Raw genomic sequence first — 14,149 nt, forward strand, 5'->3', positions numbered from 1 at the left:
TTACATATTGTTGAAAGACACATATATGTTCCTCCATTAACACTTTGGTATTCCCGCAGCGGATTACATCACACTGAGTACACAGTGATATATCCAATAAAATCAAATGATGTATTTCCAATCAGGTACATACGTATGATCAACAACGATTAGAGTGTATTGCATACAGGGTGTGTGATTTGTTAACACCACACACATCAGTGAAGTAATATCCCTATGAATCCTCCTTCCACTATAAGAATTGATATTGCAACAATTGTTGCTCTTGTGCCAGATCAGTCCTAGGACACTTTGTAACATTTTTTTCCCTTCACCTCTAAACAAGTGTGGACTGAAACATACTTACTCTGTGCTCCTATTTATACACAATCATTTCTGCAATGTTCTAGCACATCCCTTTGACTCCATTAGTATAAGGGGCACAACCCCGATTACCCGGGAGTTACTGTAAGGGGGGATGTCCAATATCCATACAGATTTTCATTGATTGATTCATATATTCTATTTCTATGACACATTAGTGTACATCATCTGTGTGAACGTTCCAAATAGGAATAGAGTGTGAGTATCTCAGAACCTGCTAGTGTCAATTCCTGACAAACATATACACCTCTAGCATTATGGATTCGCCTACTAGTTATCTATAAGGGGATACATCACACACTTAATATAGGGCACCAGTGGCACAATTTTCTTTATGATGTCATTCTCAGCATCAATTCAGTTAATGATTTTTACCTAAGAGTAATCCATTATTAATAGATTGGCAAGAGGTTCCAGCAGTATCACACATTATATTGCATCTACGCACCAGAGGTAGTGTCCCATTAGAAATACCCCACCATCTGTGGCTATACCCAATCGCTCCACACGATATTAAATATATCTAGAACTGATAAATGTGATTCAAGCTGTATCCTGAGTGGATAACGTCCCACATATAAACAATCATACTTGTTGCAGGAGTCATTGTGGTGATCCCACTTTTTAAGAATCTGTCTCACATTCTTTTTTCTTCTATATCACTTATGTGTTTGTATATGTCATGTTTTTTAACCTCTATTTCTCTGACGTCCTAAGTGGATGCTGGGGACTCCGTCAGGACCATGGGGATTAGCGGCTCCGCAGGAGACAGGGCACAAAAGTAAAAGCTTTAGGATCAGGTGGTGTGCACTGGCTCCTCCCCCTATGACCCTCCTCCAAGCCTCTGTTAGATTTTTGTGCCCGGCCGAGAAGGGTGCAATCTAGGTGGCTCTCCTAAAGAGCTGCTTAGAGTAAAAGTTTGTTAGGTTTTTTATTTTCAGTGAGTCCTGCTGGCAACAGGCTCACTGCTACGAGGGACTTAGGGGAGAGAAGTGAACTCACCTGCGTGCAGGATGGATTGGCTTCTTAGGCTACTGGACACCATTAGCTCCAGAGGGAGTCGGAACACAGGTCTCACCCTGGGGTTCGTCCCGGAGCCGCGCGCCGCCGACCCCCCTTGCAGATGCCGAAAAGTGAAGGTCCAGAAACGGCGGCAGAAGACTCTTCAGTCTTCATAAGGTAGCGCACAGCACTGCAGCTGTGCGCCATTGTTGTCAGCACACTTCATAGCAGCGGTCACTGAGGGTGCAGGGCGCTGGGGGGGGGGCGCCCTGGGCAGCAATGATAGTACCTTATTCTGGCTAAAAATACATCACATATAGCCCCTGGGGGCTATATGGATGTATTTAACCCCTGCCAGGTCTCAGAAAAACGGGAGAAGAAGCCCGCCGAAAAGGGGGCGGGGCCTATTCTCCTCAGCACACAGTGCCATTTTCCCTCACAGAAATGCTGGTGGGAAGGCTCCCAGGCTCTCCCCTGCACTGCACTACAGAAACAGGGTTAAAACAGAGAGGGGGGGGGGCACTTATTTGGCGATATGTATATATATATTAAAATGCTATAAGGGAAAAACACTTATATAAAGGTTGTCCCTGTATAATTATAGCGTTTTTGGTGTGTGCTGGCAAACTCTCCCTCTGTCTCCCCAAAGGGCTAGTGGGGTCCTGTCCTCTATCAGAGCATTCCCTGTGTGTGTGCTGTGTGTCGGTACGTGTGTGTCGACATGTATGAGGACGATGTTGGTGAGGAGGCGGAGCAATTGCCTGAAATGGTGATGTCACTCTCTAGGGAGTCGACACCGGAATGGATGGCTTATTTAAGGAATTACGTGATAATGTCAACATGAGACGGCCGGCAAACAAATTAGTACCTGTCCAGGCGTCTCAAACACCGTCAGGGGCTGTAAAACGCTCATTTACCTCAGTCGGTCGACACAGACACGGACACTGACTCCAGTGTCGACGGTGAAGAAACAAACGTATTTTCCTTTAGGGCCACACGTTACATGTTAAGGGCAATGAAGGAGGTGTTACATATTTCTGATACTACAAGTACCACAAGAAGGGTATTATGTGGGGTGTGAAAAAACTACCTGTAGTTTTTCCTGAATCAGATAAATTAAATGAAGTGTGTGATGATGCGTGGGTTTCCCCCGATAGAAAATTATTGGCGGTATACCCTTTCCCGCCAGAAGTTAGGGCGCGTTGGGAAACACCCTTTAGGGTGGATAAGGCGCTCACACGCTTATCAAAACAAGTGGCGGTACCGTCTCCAGATAGGGCCGCCCTCAAGGAGCCAGCTGAGAGGCTGGAAAATATCCTAAAAAGGTATATACACACATACTGGTGTTATACTGCGACCAGCGATCGCCTCAGCCTGGATGTGCAGCGCTGGGGTGGCTTGGTCGGATTCCCTGATTGAAAATATTGATACCCTTGACAGGGACAGTATTTTATTGACTATAGAGCATTTAAAGGATGCATTTCTATATATGCGAGATGCACAGAGGGATATTTGCACTCTGGCATCAAGAGTAAGTGCGATGTCCATATCTGCCAGAAGATGTTTATGGACACGACAGTGGTCAGGTGATGCAGATTCCAAACGGCACATGGAAGTATTGCCGTATAAAGGGGAGGAGTTATTTGGGGTCGGTCCATCGGACCTGGTGGCCTCGGCAACAGCTGGAAAATCCACCTTTTTTACCCCAAATCACATCTCAGCAGAAAAAGACACCGTCTTTTCAGCCTCAGTCCTTTCGTCCCCATAAGGGCAAGCGGGCAAAAGGCCAGTCATATCTGCCCAGGGATAGAGGAAAGGGAAGAAGACTGCAGCAGGCAGCCCATTCCCAGGAACAGAAGCCCTCCACAGCTTCTGCCAAGTCCTCAGCATGACGCTGGGGCCGTACAAGCGGACTCAAGTGCGGTGGGGGGGTCGTCTCAAGAGTTTCAGCGCGTAGTGGGCTCACTCGCAAGTGGACCCCTGGATCCTACAAGTAGTATCCCAGGGGTACAGACTGGAAATTCGAGACGTCTCCCCCTCGCAGGCTCCTGATGTCTGCTTTACCAACGTCTTCCTCCGACAGGGAGGCAGTATTGGAAACAATTCACAAGCTGTATTCCCAGCAGGTGATAATCAAAGTACCCCTCCTACAACAAGGAAAGGGGTATTATTCCACACTATATTGTGGTACTGAAGCCAGACGGCTCGGTGAGACCTATTCTAAATGGGAAATCTTTGAACACTTACATACAAAGGTTCAAATCAAGATGGAGTCACTCAGAGCAGTGATAGCGAACCAGGAAGAAGGGGACTATATGGTGTCCCTGGACATCAAGGATGCTTACCTCCATGTCCCAAATTGCCCTTCTCACCAAGGGTACCTCAGGTTCGTGGTACGGAACTGTCACTATCAGTTTCAGACGCTGCCGTTTGGATTGTCCACGGCACCCGGGTCTTTACCAAAGTAATGGCCGAAATGATGATTCTTCTTCAAAGAAAAGGCGTCTTAATTATCCCTTACTTGGACGATCTCCTGATAAGGGCAAGGTCCAGAGAACAGTTGGAAGTCGGAGTAGCACTATCTCAAGTAGTTCTACGACAGCACGGGTGGATTCTAAATATCCAAAATCGCAGCCGTTTTCGACGACACGTCTGCTGTTCCTAGGGATGGTTCTGGACACAGTCCAGAAAAAGGTGTTTCTCCCGGAGGAGAAAGCCAGGGAGTTATCCGAGCTAGTCAGGAACCTCCTAAAACCAGGAAAAGTGTCAGTGCATCATTGCACAAGAGTCCTGGGAAAAATGGTGGCTTATTACGAAGCGATTCCATTCGGCAGATTCCACGCAAGAACTTTTCAGTGGGATCTGCTGGACAAATGGTCCGGATCGCATTTTCAGATGCATCAGCGGATAACCCTATCTCCAAGGACAAGGGTGTCTCTCCTGTGGTGGTTACAGAGTGCTCATCTTCTAGAGGGCCGCAGATTCGGCATTCAGGATTGGATGCTGGTGACCACGGAGGCCAGCCTGAGAGGCTGGGGAGCAGTCACACAGGGAAAAAATTTCCAGGGAGTGTGATCAAGTCTGGAGATTTTTCTCCACATAAATATACTGGAGCTAAGGGCAATTTACAATGCTCTAAGCTTAGCAAGACCTCTGCTTCAAGGTCAGCCGGTATTGATCCAGTGGGACAACATCACGGCAGTCGCCCACGTAAACAGACAGGGCGGCACAAGAAGCAGGAGGGCAATGGCAGAAACTGCAAGGATTTTTCGCTGGGCGGAAAATCATGTGATAGCACTGTCAGCAGTGTTCATTCCGGGAGTGGACAACTGGGAAGCAGACTTCCTCAGCAGGCACAACCTCCACCCGGGAGAGTGGGGACTTCATCGGGAAGTCTTCCACATGATTGTGAACCGTTGGAAAAGACCAAAGGTGGACATGATGGCGTCCCAAAAAACTGGACAAGTATTGCGCCAGGTCAAAAGACCCTCAGGCAATAGCTGTGGACGTTCTGGTAACACCGTGGGTGTACCAGTCGGTGTATGTCTTCCCTCCTCTGCTTCTCATACCCAAGATATTGAGAATTATAAGACGTAGAGGAGTAAGAACTATACTCGTGGCTCCGGATTGGCCAAGAAGGACTTGGTACCCGGAACTTCAAGAGATGCTCACAGAGGACTCATGGCCTCTGCCGCTAAGAAGGGACTTGCTTCAGCAAGTACCATGTCTGTTCCAAGACTTACCGCGGCTGCGTTTGACGGCATGGCGGTTGAACGCCGGATCCTAAGGGAAAAAGGCATTCCGGAAGAGGTCATTCCTACCCTGGTCAAAGCCAGGAAGGAGGTGACCGCACAACATTATCACCACATGTGGCGAAAATATGTTGCGTGGTGTGAGGCCAGGAAGGCCCCATGAAGAAATTTCAACTCGGTCGTTTCCTGCATTTCCTGCAAACAGGAGTGTCTATGGGCCTCAAATTGGGGTCCATTAAGGTTCAAATTTCGGCCCTGTCGATTTTCCTCCAGAAAGAATTGGCTTCAGTTCCTGAAGTCCAGAAGTTTGTCAAGGGAGTACTGCATATACAACCCCCTTTTGTGCCTCCAGTGGCACTGTGGGATCTCAACGTAGTTCTGGGATTCCTAAAATCACATTGGTTTAAACCGCTCAAATCTGTGGATTTGAAATATCTCACAGGGAAAGTGACCATGCTGTTGGCCCTGGCCTCGGCCAGGCGAGTGTCAGAATTGGCGGCGTTTGTCTCAAAAAAGCCCATATCTGATTGTCCATTCGGACAGGGCAGAGCTGCGGACTCATCCCCAGTTTCTCCCTAAGGTGGTGTCAGTGTTTCACCCGAACCAGCTTATTGTGGTACCTGCGGCTACTAGGGACTTGTGAACCGTTGGAAAAGACCAAAGGTGGACATGATGGCGTCCCAAAAAACTGGACAAGTATTGCGCCAGGTCAAAAGACCCTCAGGCAATAGCTGTGGACGTTCTGGTAACACCGTGGGTGTACCAGTCGGTGTATGTCTTCCCTCCTCTGCTTCTCATACCCAAGATATTGAGAATTATAAGACGTAGAGGAGTAAGAACTATACTCGTGGCTCCGGATTGGCCAAGAAGGACTTGGTACCCGGAACTTCAAGAGATGCTCACAGAGGACTCATGGCCTCTGCCGCTAAGAAGGGACTTGCTTCAGCAAGTACCATGTCTGTTCCAAGACTTACCGCGGCTGCGTTTGACGGCATGGCGGTTGAACGCCGGATCCTAAGGGAAAAAGGCATTCCGGAAGAGGTCATTCCTACCCTGGTCAAAGCCAGGAAGGAGGTGACCGCACAACATTATCACCACATGTGGCGAAAATATGTTGCGTGGTGTGAGGCCAGGAAGGCCCCATGAAGAAATTTCAACTCGGTCGTTTCCTGCATTTCCTGCAAACAGGAGTGTCTATGGGCCTCAAATTGGGGTCCATTAAGGTTCAAATTTCGGCCCTGTCGATTTTCCTCCAGAAAGAATTGGCTTCAGTTCCTGAAGTCCAGAAGTTTGTCAAGGGAGTACTGCATATACAACCCCCTTTTGTGCCTCCAGTGGCACTGTGGGATCTCAACGTAGTTCTGGGATTCCTAAAATCACATTGGTTTAAACCGCTCAAATCTGTGGATTTGAAATATCTCACAGGGAAAGTGACCATGCTGTTGGCCCTGGCCTCGGCCAGGCGAGTGTCAGAATTGGCGGCGTTTGTCTCAAAAAAGCCCATATCTGATTGTCCATTCGGACAGGGCAGAGCTGCGGACTCATCCCCAGTTTCTCCCTAAGGTGGTGTCAGTGTTTCACCCGAACCAGCTTATTGTGGTACCTGCGGCTACTAGGGACTTGGAGGACTCCAAGTTGCTAGATGTTGTCAGGGCCCTGAAAATATAGTTTCCAGGACGGCTGGAGTCAGGAAAACTGACTTGCTGTTATCCTGTATGCACCCAACAAACTGGGTGCTCTTGCTTCTAAGCAGACGATTGCTAGTTGGATGTGTAGTACAATTCAGCTTGCACATTCTGTGGCAGGCCTGCCACAGCCAAAATATGTAAATGCCCATTCCACAAGGAAGGTGGGCTCATCTTGGGCGGCTGCCCGAGGGGTCTCGGCTTTACAACTTTGCCGAGCTGATACTTGGTCAGGGGCACACCCTGACTGAGGAGGACCTGGAGTTCTCTCATTCGGTGCTGCAGAGTCATCCGCACTCTCCCGCCCGTTTGGGAGCTTTGGTATAATCCCCATGGTCCTGACGGAGTCCCCAGCATCCACTTAGGACGTCAGAGAAAATAAGAATTTTCTTACCGATAATTCTATTTCTCGTAGTCCGTAGTGGATGCTGGGCGCCCATCCCAAGTGCAGATTGTCTGCAATACTTGTACATAGTTATTGTTACAAAAATCGGGTTATTATTGTTGTGAGCCATCTTTTCAGAGGCTCCGCTGTTATCATGCTGTTAACTGGGTTCAGATCACAGGTTGTAAAGTGTGATTGGTGTGGCTGGTATGAGTCTTACCCGGGATTCAAAATCCTTCCTTATTGTGTACGCTCGTCCGGGCACAGTATCCTAACTGAGGCTTGGAGGAGGGTCATAGGGGGAGGAGCCAGTGCACACCACCTGATCCTAAAGCTTTTACTTTTGTGCCCTGTCTCCTGCGGAGCCGCTAATCCCCATGGTCCTGACGGAGTCCCCAGCATCCACTACGGACTACGAGAAATAGAATTATCGGTAAGTAAATTCTTATTATTTTGCTGTATGTGTCCTAAGACAAGGACCTTCTGAATATTAATATAAATTATAAAAGTTATGTTTTATATTTGACAATCAATCCAATTAATTGATACTGTGCACCCAACTCCACAACCGTCTTTCTAGTTCTCTATATTTGTTTCGATATTTTGGTTGTAATAGGGTCGCACCCCCAGAGAGGCCTAAAGTCTAATCCAGACACATGTATATTGGGGTTTCATTGATTCATTTATTAATGAACTAAACCGTTAATGTAGACCATTCAAGTGTGCAGATGTACTTTTCTTTCTTTTGTTTTCAAGCCTGTTACCTCCAATGGGAACCCCACGGCTAATGTGTGTTACTGCGGGCTTCAATTAAATACCTCCAGGCACTGCAGCAAGCCTATGGTAAGCCTGTGGATAATTGAATATGCTCCTCAGTGTAAGACACTTATATCAAAGGCTGTTCTAGCCAACTCTACAAGCTAGGTCTTGGATGGAATAGCAGAAATGAATCATTACTGAAAAATATTACTTCTCGGTTGCTCCCAACCCAACGGTTACCCTGATGCACTCATTTCTCCTTGATTGTGCCAAGACAGGCTATCAATACAGGCATCATGTTGAGTCGGCATACTTCTGTTAGGAGCGATGTGATCATCGCTGGACTACTATGAACATCTTGGAACCCTCATTAGATCCCAGACGAGTAATGTCATCTAAAACCAATAGCAGATTATGCAGTAAAACCAAGGCTTCCAGAAAGATATTTGCTTTCATTATCAAGCCTGTACACAACAGATAGTTGGTACAGGTACATCACCGATAATCCACCACCCTTCCTTCCAGCACTGTGCCGGATTATTGGTGGTACATACAGCGGCATCCCGATAGTTTAAAACCCCCCCCCCCCCCGGCCCCACCTTCCCCCTATCCGCCTAATCATAAACCTCTCGCAGCCTGACTCCCTCCCGCAGACTAGCTGAGCCCTCCTGCAGCCTGAGGGGTCTATTCATGAATCAGTGAAAAATGTGGAGAAGTGAGCCAATGGAGAAGTTTCCCATGGCAACCAATCAACTGCTCTGTATTATTTTATAGAATGTAAATTATAAATGTTACTTCAATGCTGATTGGTTGCCAACTTCTCCACTGGCTCACTTCTCCACACTTTTCACTGCTTCATGAATAGATCCCTAACTCCATTATGCAGCACCTGTGAGTGATGCTACTGTTTACAGACAGTAGTGTGAATATGTCTTTTCATATTATACCCCTTTCAGACTGAAAACAAACCGTGTTCACACAGCAGGTTGGACCCGGATTATTGCGGGGTCATCCCTTGCTGTAGCTTGGAGATGACATCTCCAAGCGCCAGTGATCCAGCTTTCTGATGCTTTTAGCATTACCTGTGTTGAATAACCTGGGTTGCGCATTCACAAATGCAGACTACCCAAGATGATTCCGGGTTCGTTCCTCATCACGACCCGGATAGCAGACCCTGGTAGACCCTGTCGCACCGAGCCAAGATGGTTAATATGGCAATCTGTAATGTATATGGATTTTTTAATTTGGACCTAAAAATACCATTTTAATGGAAGACAAGACCCATATAAATCAGGGCTGGGCTAATGCGAGTTTGTCCTAAATTTGGATCCTTCTGTTGTGAATTATATATAACAGTAGGCTGTGTTTTATGATCTGCAAGAAAGTGAAAGAAGTCCAGAAATCCCCATTAGTTAGAAGTAAAATACCTGCACATCCCACCCAGGCTTGCCTGTTTTTATAGTCCTTATAAACATAATATGCCATCTGCCATTCAGCTTCTTGTACACACCAACAGATGTGCCCAATGTCTGGTTTCACCACTATATTACTATATATTACTGTATCTGTCATGTCTATTTTTAGTTGTGTCATGAGATGTGATTACTGGCTCTGTGTTTTCCTACAGGATAGCTGAGGCTGGCTTTTCCCTTGGAGGCTCTGACGGAGGGGTAAGTGTTGGATATCGTAGGCTGCAGAAGATTAATGCAGTCTTTTCAACACGTTTCTTGAGTTCCTCTAGCTATGAACCAAGTAATCCATCTTCTCATTTCATACTGTACATCTGAAAGTGAAAATGTGTGTGGAGAAGATTATCTTAGAAATGTATACATTACAATCCTAGCTCCCTTGATCTAGCCCCATATATTACATTTTGAGAGTACATCAACATTGATAGTCCAAGGCTTATGCGCACTAAGGGCCTAATTCAGCATGCATCGCTAATCTGAGAAATGCACTTGTCTGTGAGTAGAAAGGCGCCACCCTGACAGAAAAAAAAAAAAACCCTGCAAATGTGCGAATGCATTGCAAATAGCTATTCATTCGCAGATGCATACGCAATTTCCGGAACATCGAACATTTTTTGCCATCTGAGCAAATATAAGTAGGTCTGAGGATGCCAATAATCTCCGACTGGAAGTGGTCTGCACTGACGTCAGAGACCCTCCCCAAAAATTTCCTGGGCATACCTGCGTTTTTTCTGACACACCCAGAAAACTCCAGCTTTATGTCAAACAGCGGCTGCTTTGCGATTACGATCCGTACACATTTTCTGTCGCTGTTACCCTGCAAACACTACGCATTCGCAGTCGTTCGATAATCGCTCGATTTGCGATTTCTCTGAATAGCAATCCATGCTGCGTTAGGCCCTATATCAGTAAAACATTATTTTTTTATGGTTTATGTCATACTGATCTGATTGCAGTAATTATTACCTGGAAAAATATATTTCTCATACGTCCTAGAGGATGCTGGGGACTCCAAAAGGACCATGGGGTATAGACGGATCTGCAGGAGCTTGGGCACACTATAAAGACTTAAACTGGGTGTGAACCGGCTCCTCCCTCTATGCCCCTCCTCCAGACCTCAGTTAGACTTTGTGCCCAGGAGTGATGGGACACACACTAGGGGAACTCTCCTGAGTTTCTCTGGAAAGACTTTAGGTTAGGTTTTTTATTTTCAGGTAGACCTGCTGGCTACAGGCTCCCTGCAGCGTGGGAGTGAGGGGAGAGAAGCAGGACCTACTTCTTCTTAGTTCAAAGGCTCTGCTTCTCGGCTACTGGACACCATTAGCTCCAGAGGGTTCGATCACTTGGTGCGCATAGCTGCTTGTTCCCGGAGCCACGCCGTCACCACCCTCACAGAAGCCAGAAGAAAGAAGTCGGGTGAGTATGAGAAGAATAGAAGACTTCAGTGACGGCAGAAGACTTCAGTAACGGAGGTAAAGCGGTCGCGCTGCGCTCCATGCTCCCACACACCAACGGCACTCACAGGGTGCAGGGCGCTGGGGGGGGGGGAGCGCCCTGGGCAGCAGGTTGCTGATTTCTTCCTAAGGCTGGCTTAAAAGCATTTCGGTGCCGGGGCACCGTGTATCATTCCCCCGCCGGCATATACCTGCGCGCTGCGCGCCTTTACTTCCCCGCCGCCGGCTCCCACGGGTGCAGGGCGCAAGGGGGGGAGCGCCCTGGGCAGACATTTTATGGTTACAATACTGGGATGGAGCCCTGGAGTGGTCATTATTTACTGTGACACTTTGGCGGTGCTGGGGCTCCGTGTCCCGGACGCCCGCCAGCATCTTGTAGCGCACTATGCGCCATTTCTTCCTCGGCTCTCGCGGGTGCAGGGCGCTGGGGGGGGGAGCGCCCTGGGCAGCATTTTACAGTGGATGGTGTATAGTTCAGCTGGCGGTGCCGGGGCTCCGTGTCCCGGACCCCGCCAGCGTGTTGTAGCGCACGGGGCGCCATTTCCCCACCGCCGCCGGCTCCATGGGTGCAGGGCGCTGGAGCGGGAGCGCCCTGGGCAGCATTTAGGGAATCATCCCGGGCGGGGGAACATACCCAGACACCGGGTGTCTTCACCCCGCCAGGGCACCGCAGCGTACGCGCTGCACTCCACTTGCTCCCACACACCAACGATCTCCGTGGGTGCGGGGCGCCCCGGGCTGCGTTTTGTACATATAGGGGTATATACAGGGGGTTAATCCCTGTATATAAGCCCCAGTTCAATTTTAAGGTTATGTATATGTGTTTGAGCGGGCTTAAGCGCGCCGGGAAGGGGCGGAGCTTAGCCCTCATAGAGTCAGCGCCATTTTCCTTAGATCCCCGTCAGGGGGGGGGGGGGGGGGGGGGGGGCACAGTGTTTTAATGCTATATGGTTGTCATATAGCGTTATGGGTGATAATGGACGCATAATCGCTCTTTTGTTACATAAATTCACTGTTTCCCTGTTGTACCCACTATTGGTTAGTCGACATATGTCGGCAGGTGTGAGGGCTTTGTCATAAGCTGCTGTGGGGATAATTGTCGGCTTCGCCGGCGCATGGCGGTACTTGATTCGGGAAATTAAGTATTAGCAAATGGGTGTTTGTGTGCTTAAACAGTAAACACGATAGGGGAGATACAGTTGTTTATGGATGCCCGGTCGGCATCAACGGTATTTCCTGGGTAAAGAATTATCAGGCTGTCTTGCCTTGTACCTGTATATATATGTATATTTATAGGTTTATCTGGGGGGAGTGTTATTAAAATTGTATTTGTCTGCTTCCCTCAGATCCCTCGGGGTTCCGTGGTTATTAGTATTTTTTGCCACTTACTATTCCTTGCTGTCGACACTTACTAAGTTTCTGTCGACCATACCGTTCCTGGTAGATCCACATCGGGGGCATGTCAGTGCATGGTCATACACATTCGCAACACATTACTGTCGCTAGAGACCTGACAGGTCGGGACAATCCACTTGCGTATAGGTTATATCTATATGTATATATATGTAGATATAGGTTATATATGCATGGTTGGGATATATGTGTTTTATTGTGTATTACATGATGTATATCCAGGAATGCTGAAATAATGGTATTCTTATCATGTGCTGATCGCTCTGTTGATTAAGCTTTAGATTGGCCGGGAAGAGTTGGCTTCGATTTTCTCAAGGAGTCCAAATATTCTTCTCTTCACAACGCGGAGAGAAAATCATGACAGTCAACTCCTGGTCGACGCAGAGCCTGGTCGCAAGGGATCATACACAGGCAGCTAAGTGAAATTTTATTTCTATACTTTGACCGTATTCGCACTGTAGTGTGGTGTTCGGGTAGGCATCCGACAAGATTGTCCTACCCAGAGTGGGTAGGCTTGCCTATGTTTATTCTACCGTATAACATTACAGCAGGCTGCCACGTGACAGCAGGAGGTGTGACCGGAAAAATGCGGAGGATGTCTCCGGGAGATGCTGGTGGGAGGTATGCAGCTGTTTGGTGTGGCCTATGGTCAGTCAATCTCGGCGGATACCTCTGGTAGGTCTAGCTTCGTGAGTTAGCCTCCTTCGCAACGGTTGGTGACACATTTTTTTGTGGGATGCAGTCGTTTTAACCGGTTCGATACTGTTCTTTTGTCTCCTTTTCTGTGCAGACAGTGGAAGGTGAAAAGGTAAGTGTACTGCTGCCTTGTTAGGGTAGCAGAAGTGGATGTCGTTTTCTGTTCCACTACATCCATCACTGGTCGCTGTGTCTATCGGGCTGGTCCTCACTCCAGTGAGCACTCGGATACTAATTTTCAGTTAGTCCAAGAATAGACTAGGACCTGTGAATTATTTCTAGAATCCAAACGGGAACATTCTTTCTTGCGGTTGTTTCCCCTTACTGGTTTTTCTAATAGATCTTGCCGTTCCCCTCTGGTGGGGGAGGTAGTACGCGACGCCATACAGAGGTGCGTCAGGTTCAAGACATTGTCTGATTGTCCCTGTATAAAGGGGCAAGTCATTGTCTCTCTCTGCTTGTTCTTCGGCACAGGGATTGACTGTTGTTCCCAACGACGCAGTGGTCGAAAGTGGCTTTTGGAGTAGATACTGACCGGTTAAGGTTCGGCGTTTTTCCTGTCGAAAGAGGTCTGAGGATCCAGAGTTGGATCGGCTTTGAGGTGACACCTCATCAATATGTTCTATTAATAAAACAGATGGGTGCGGCCTAAGAGGTTTTTTTTCGGTGAGCAGGTCTAATACCAGAGTGGTGTTCAAGGGACCAGTTGGAAGTGTGTTCTGGGTCTCACATGCGCATGCACCGGAATATAATCCTATCGGCCAGGACATCGCTCCTGTGGGGTCGGCTCGGTTCTCTCCTTCTAGAGGAATGAAGATTCGGGATCCAAGGTTAGATCCTGGTGTCCGTGCATACAGATCTCCGACGCTGGGGAGCGGTCCTTTGCAAGAGACGTATTTCCAGAGGATAAGGTCAAGTTGGGAAGCTTGTCTGTTATAAGCTTTCTTGAATTAAGAGTTATTTTCGACGACCGTATTCTTCGTGTTCTGCCAGTGTTGGTTCTGCCAGACAACTTGTCAGCAGGGGCGTAAGGGAGCCGCTATGGCGGAACGAGGAGCAAAGCGTCAATGGCGGAAGATGCACAGTTTGCAGTTGAGTGGGAAGTCTGGGAAACGCTATGTTAGCAGTCTTCGTTCCGGAGGTGGATGGCGGGGAAATAGATTTCCTCTGC

General features: G+C 48.0%; 1 protein-coding gene across 1 annotated transcript in view; it reads left to right on the forward strand.

Moving 5' to 3' along the window:
- OGFOD3 (2-oxoglutarate and iron dependent oxygenase domain containing 3) overlaps window positions 1-14,149 on the forward strand; it is a 484,427-nt gene that overhangs the window by 173,066 nt on the left and 297,212 nt on the right. Inside the window, exon 4 of the mRNA XM_063961071.1 lies at window positions 9,574-9,616. Coding sequence (XP_063817141.1) covers window positions 9,574-9,616 — 43 coding nt within the window. The remainder of the gene's footprint in view (window positions 1-9,573; window positions 9,617-14,149) is intronic.

The sequence above is a fragment of the Pseudophryne corroboree genome, chromosome 3 (assembly GCF_028390025.1).
Source record: "Pseudophryne corroboree isolate aPseCor3 chromosome 3, aPseCor3.hap2, whole genome shotgun sequence".
NCBI classification, from domain to species: Eukaryota; Metazoa; Chordata; class Amphibia; order Anura; family Myobatrachidae; genus Pseudophryne; species Pseudophryne corroboree.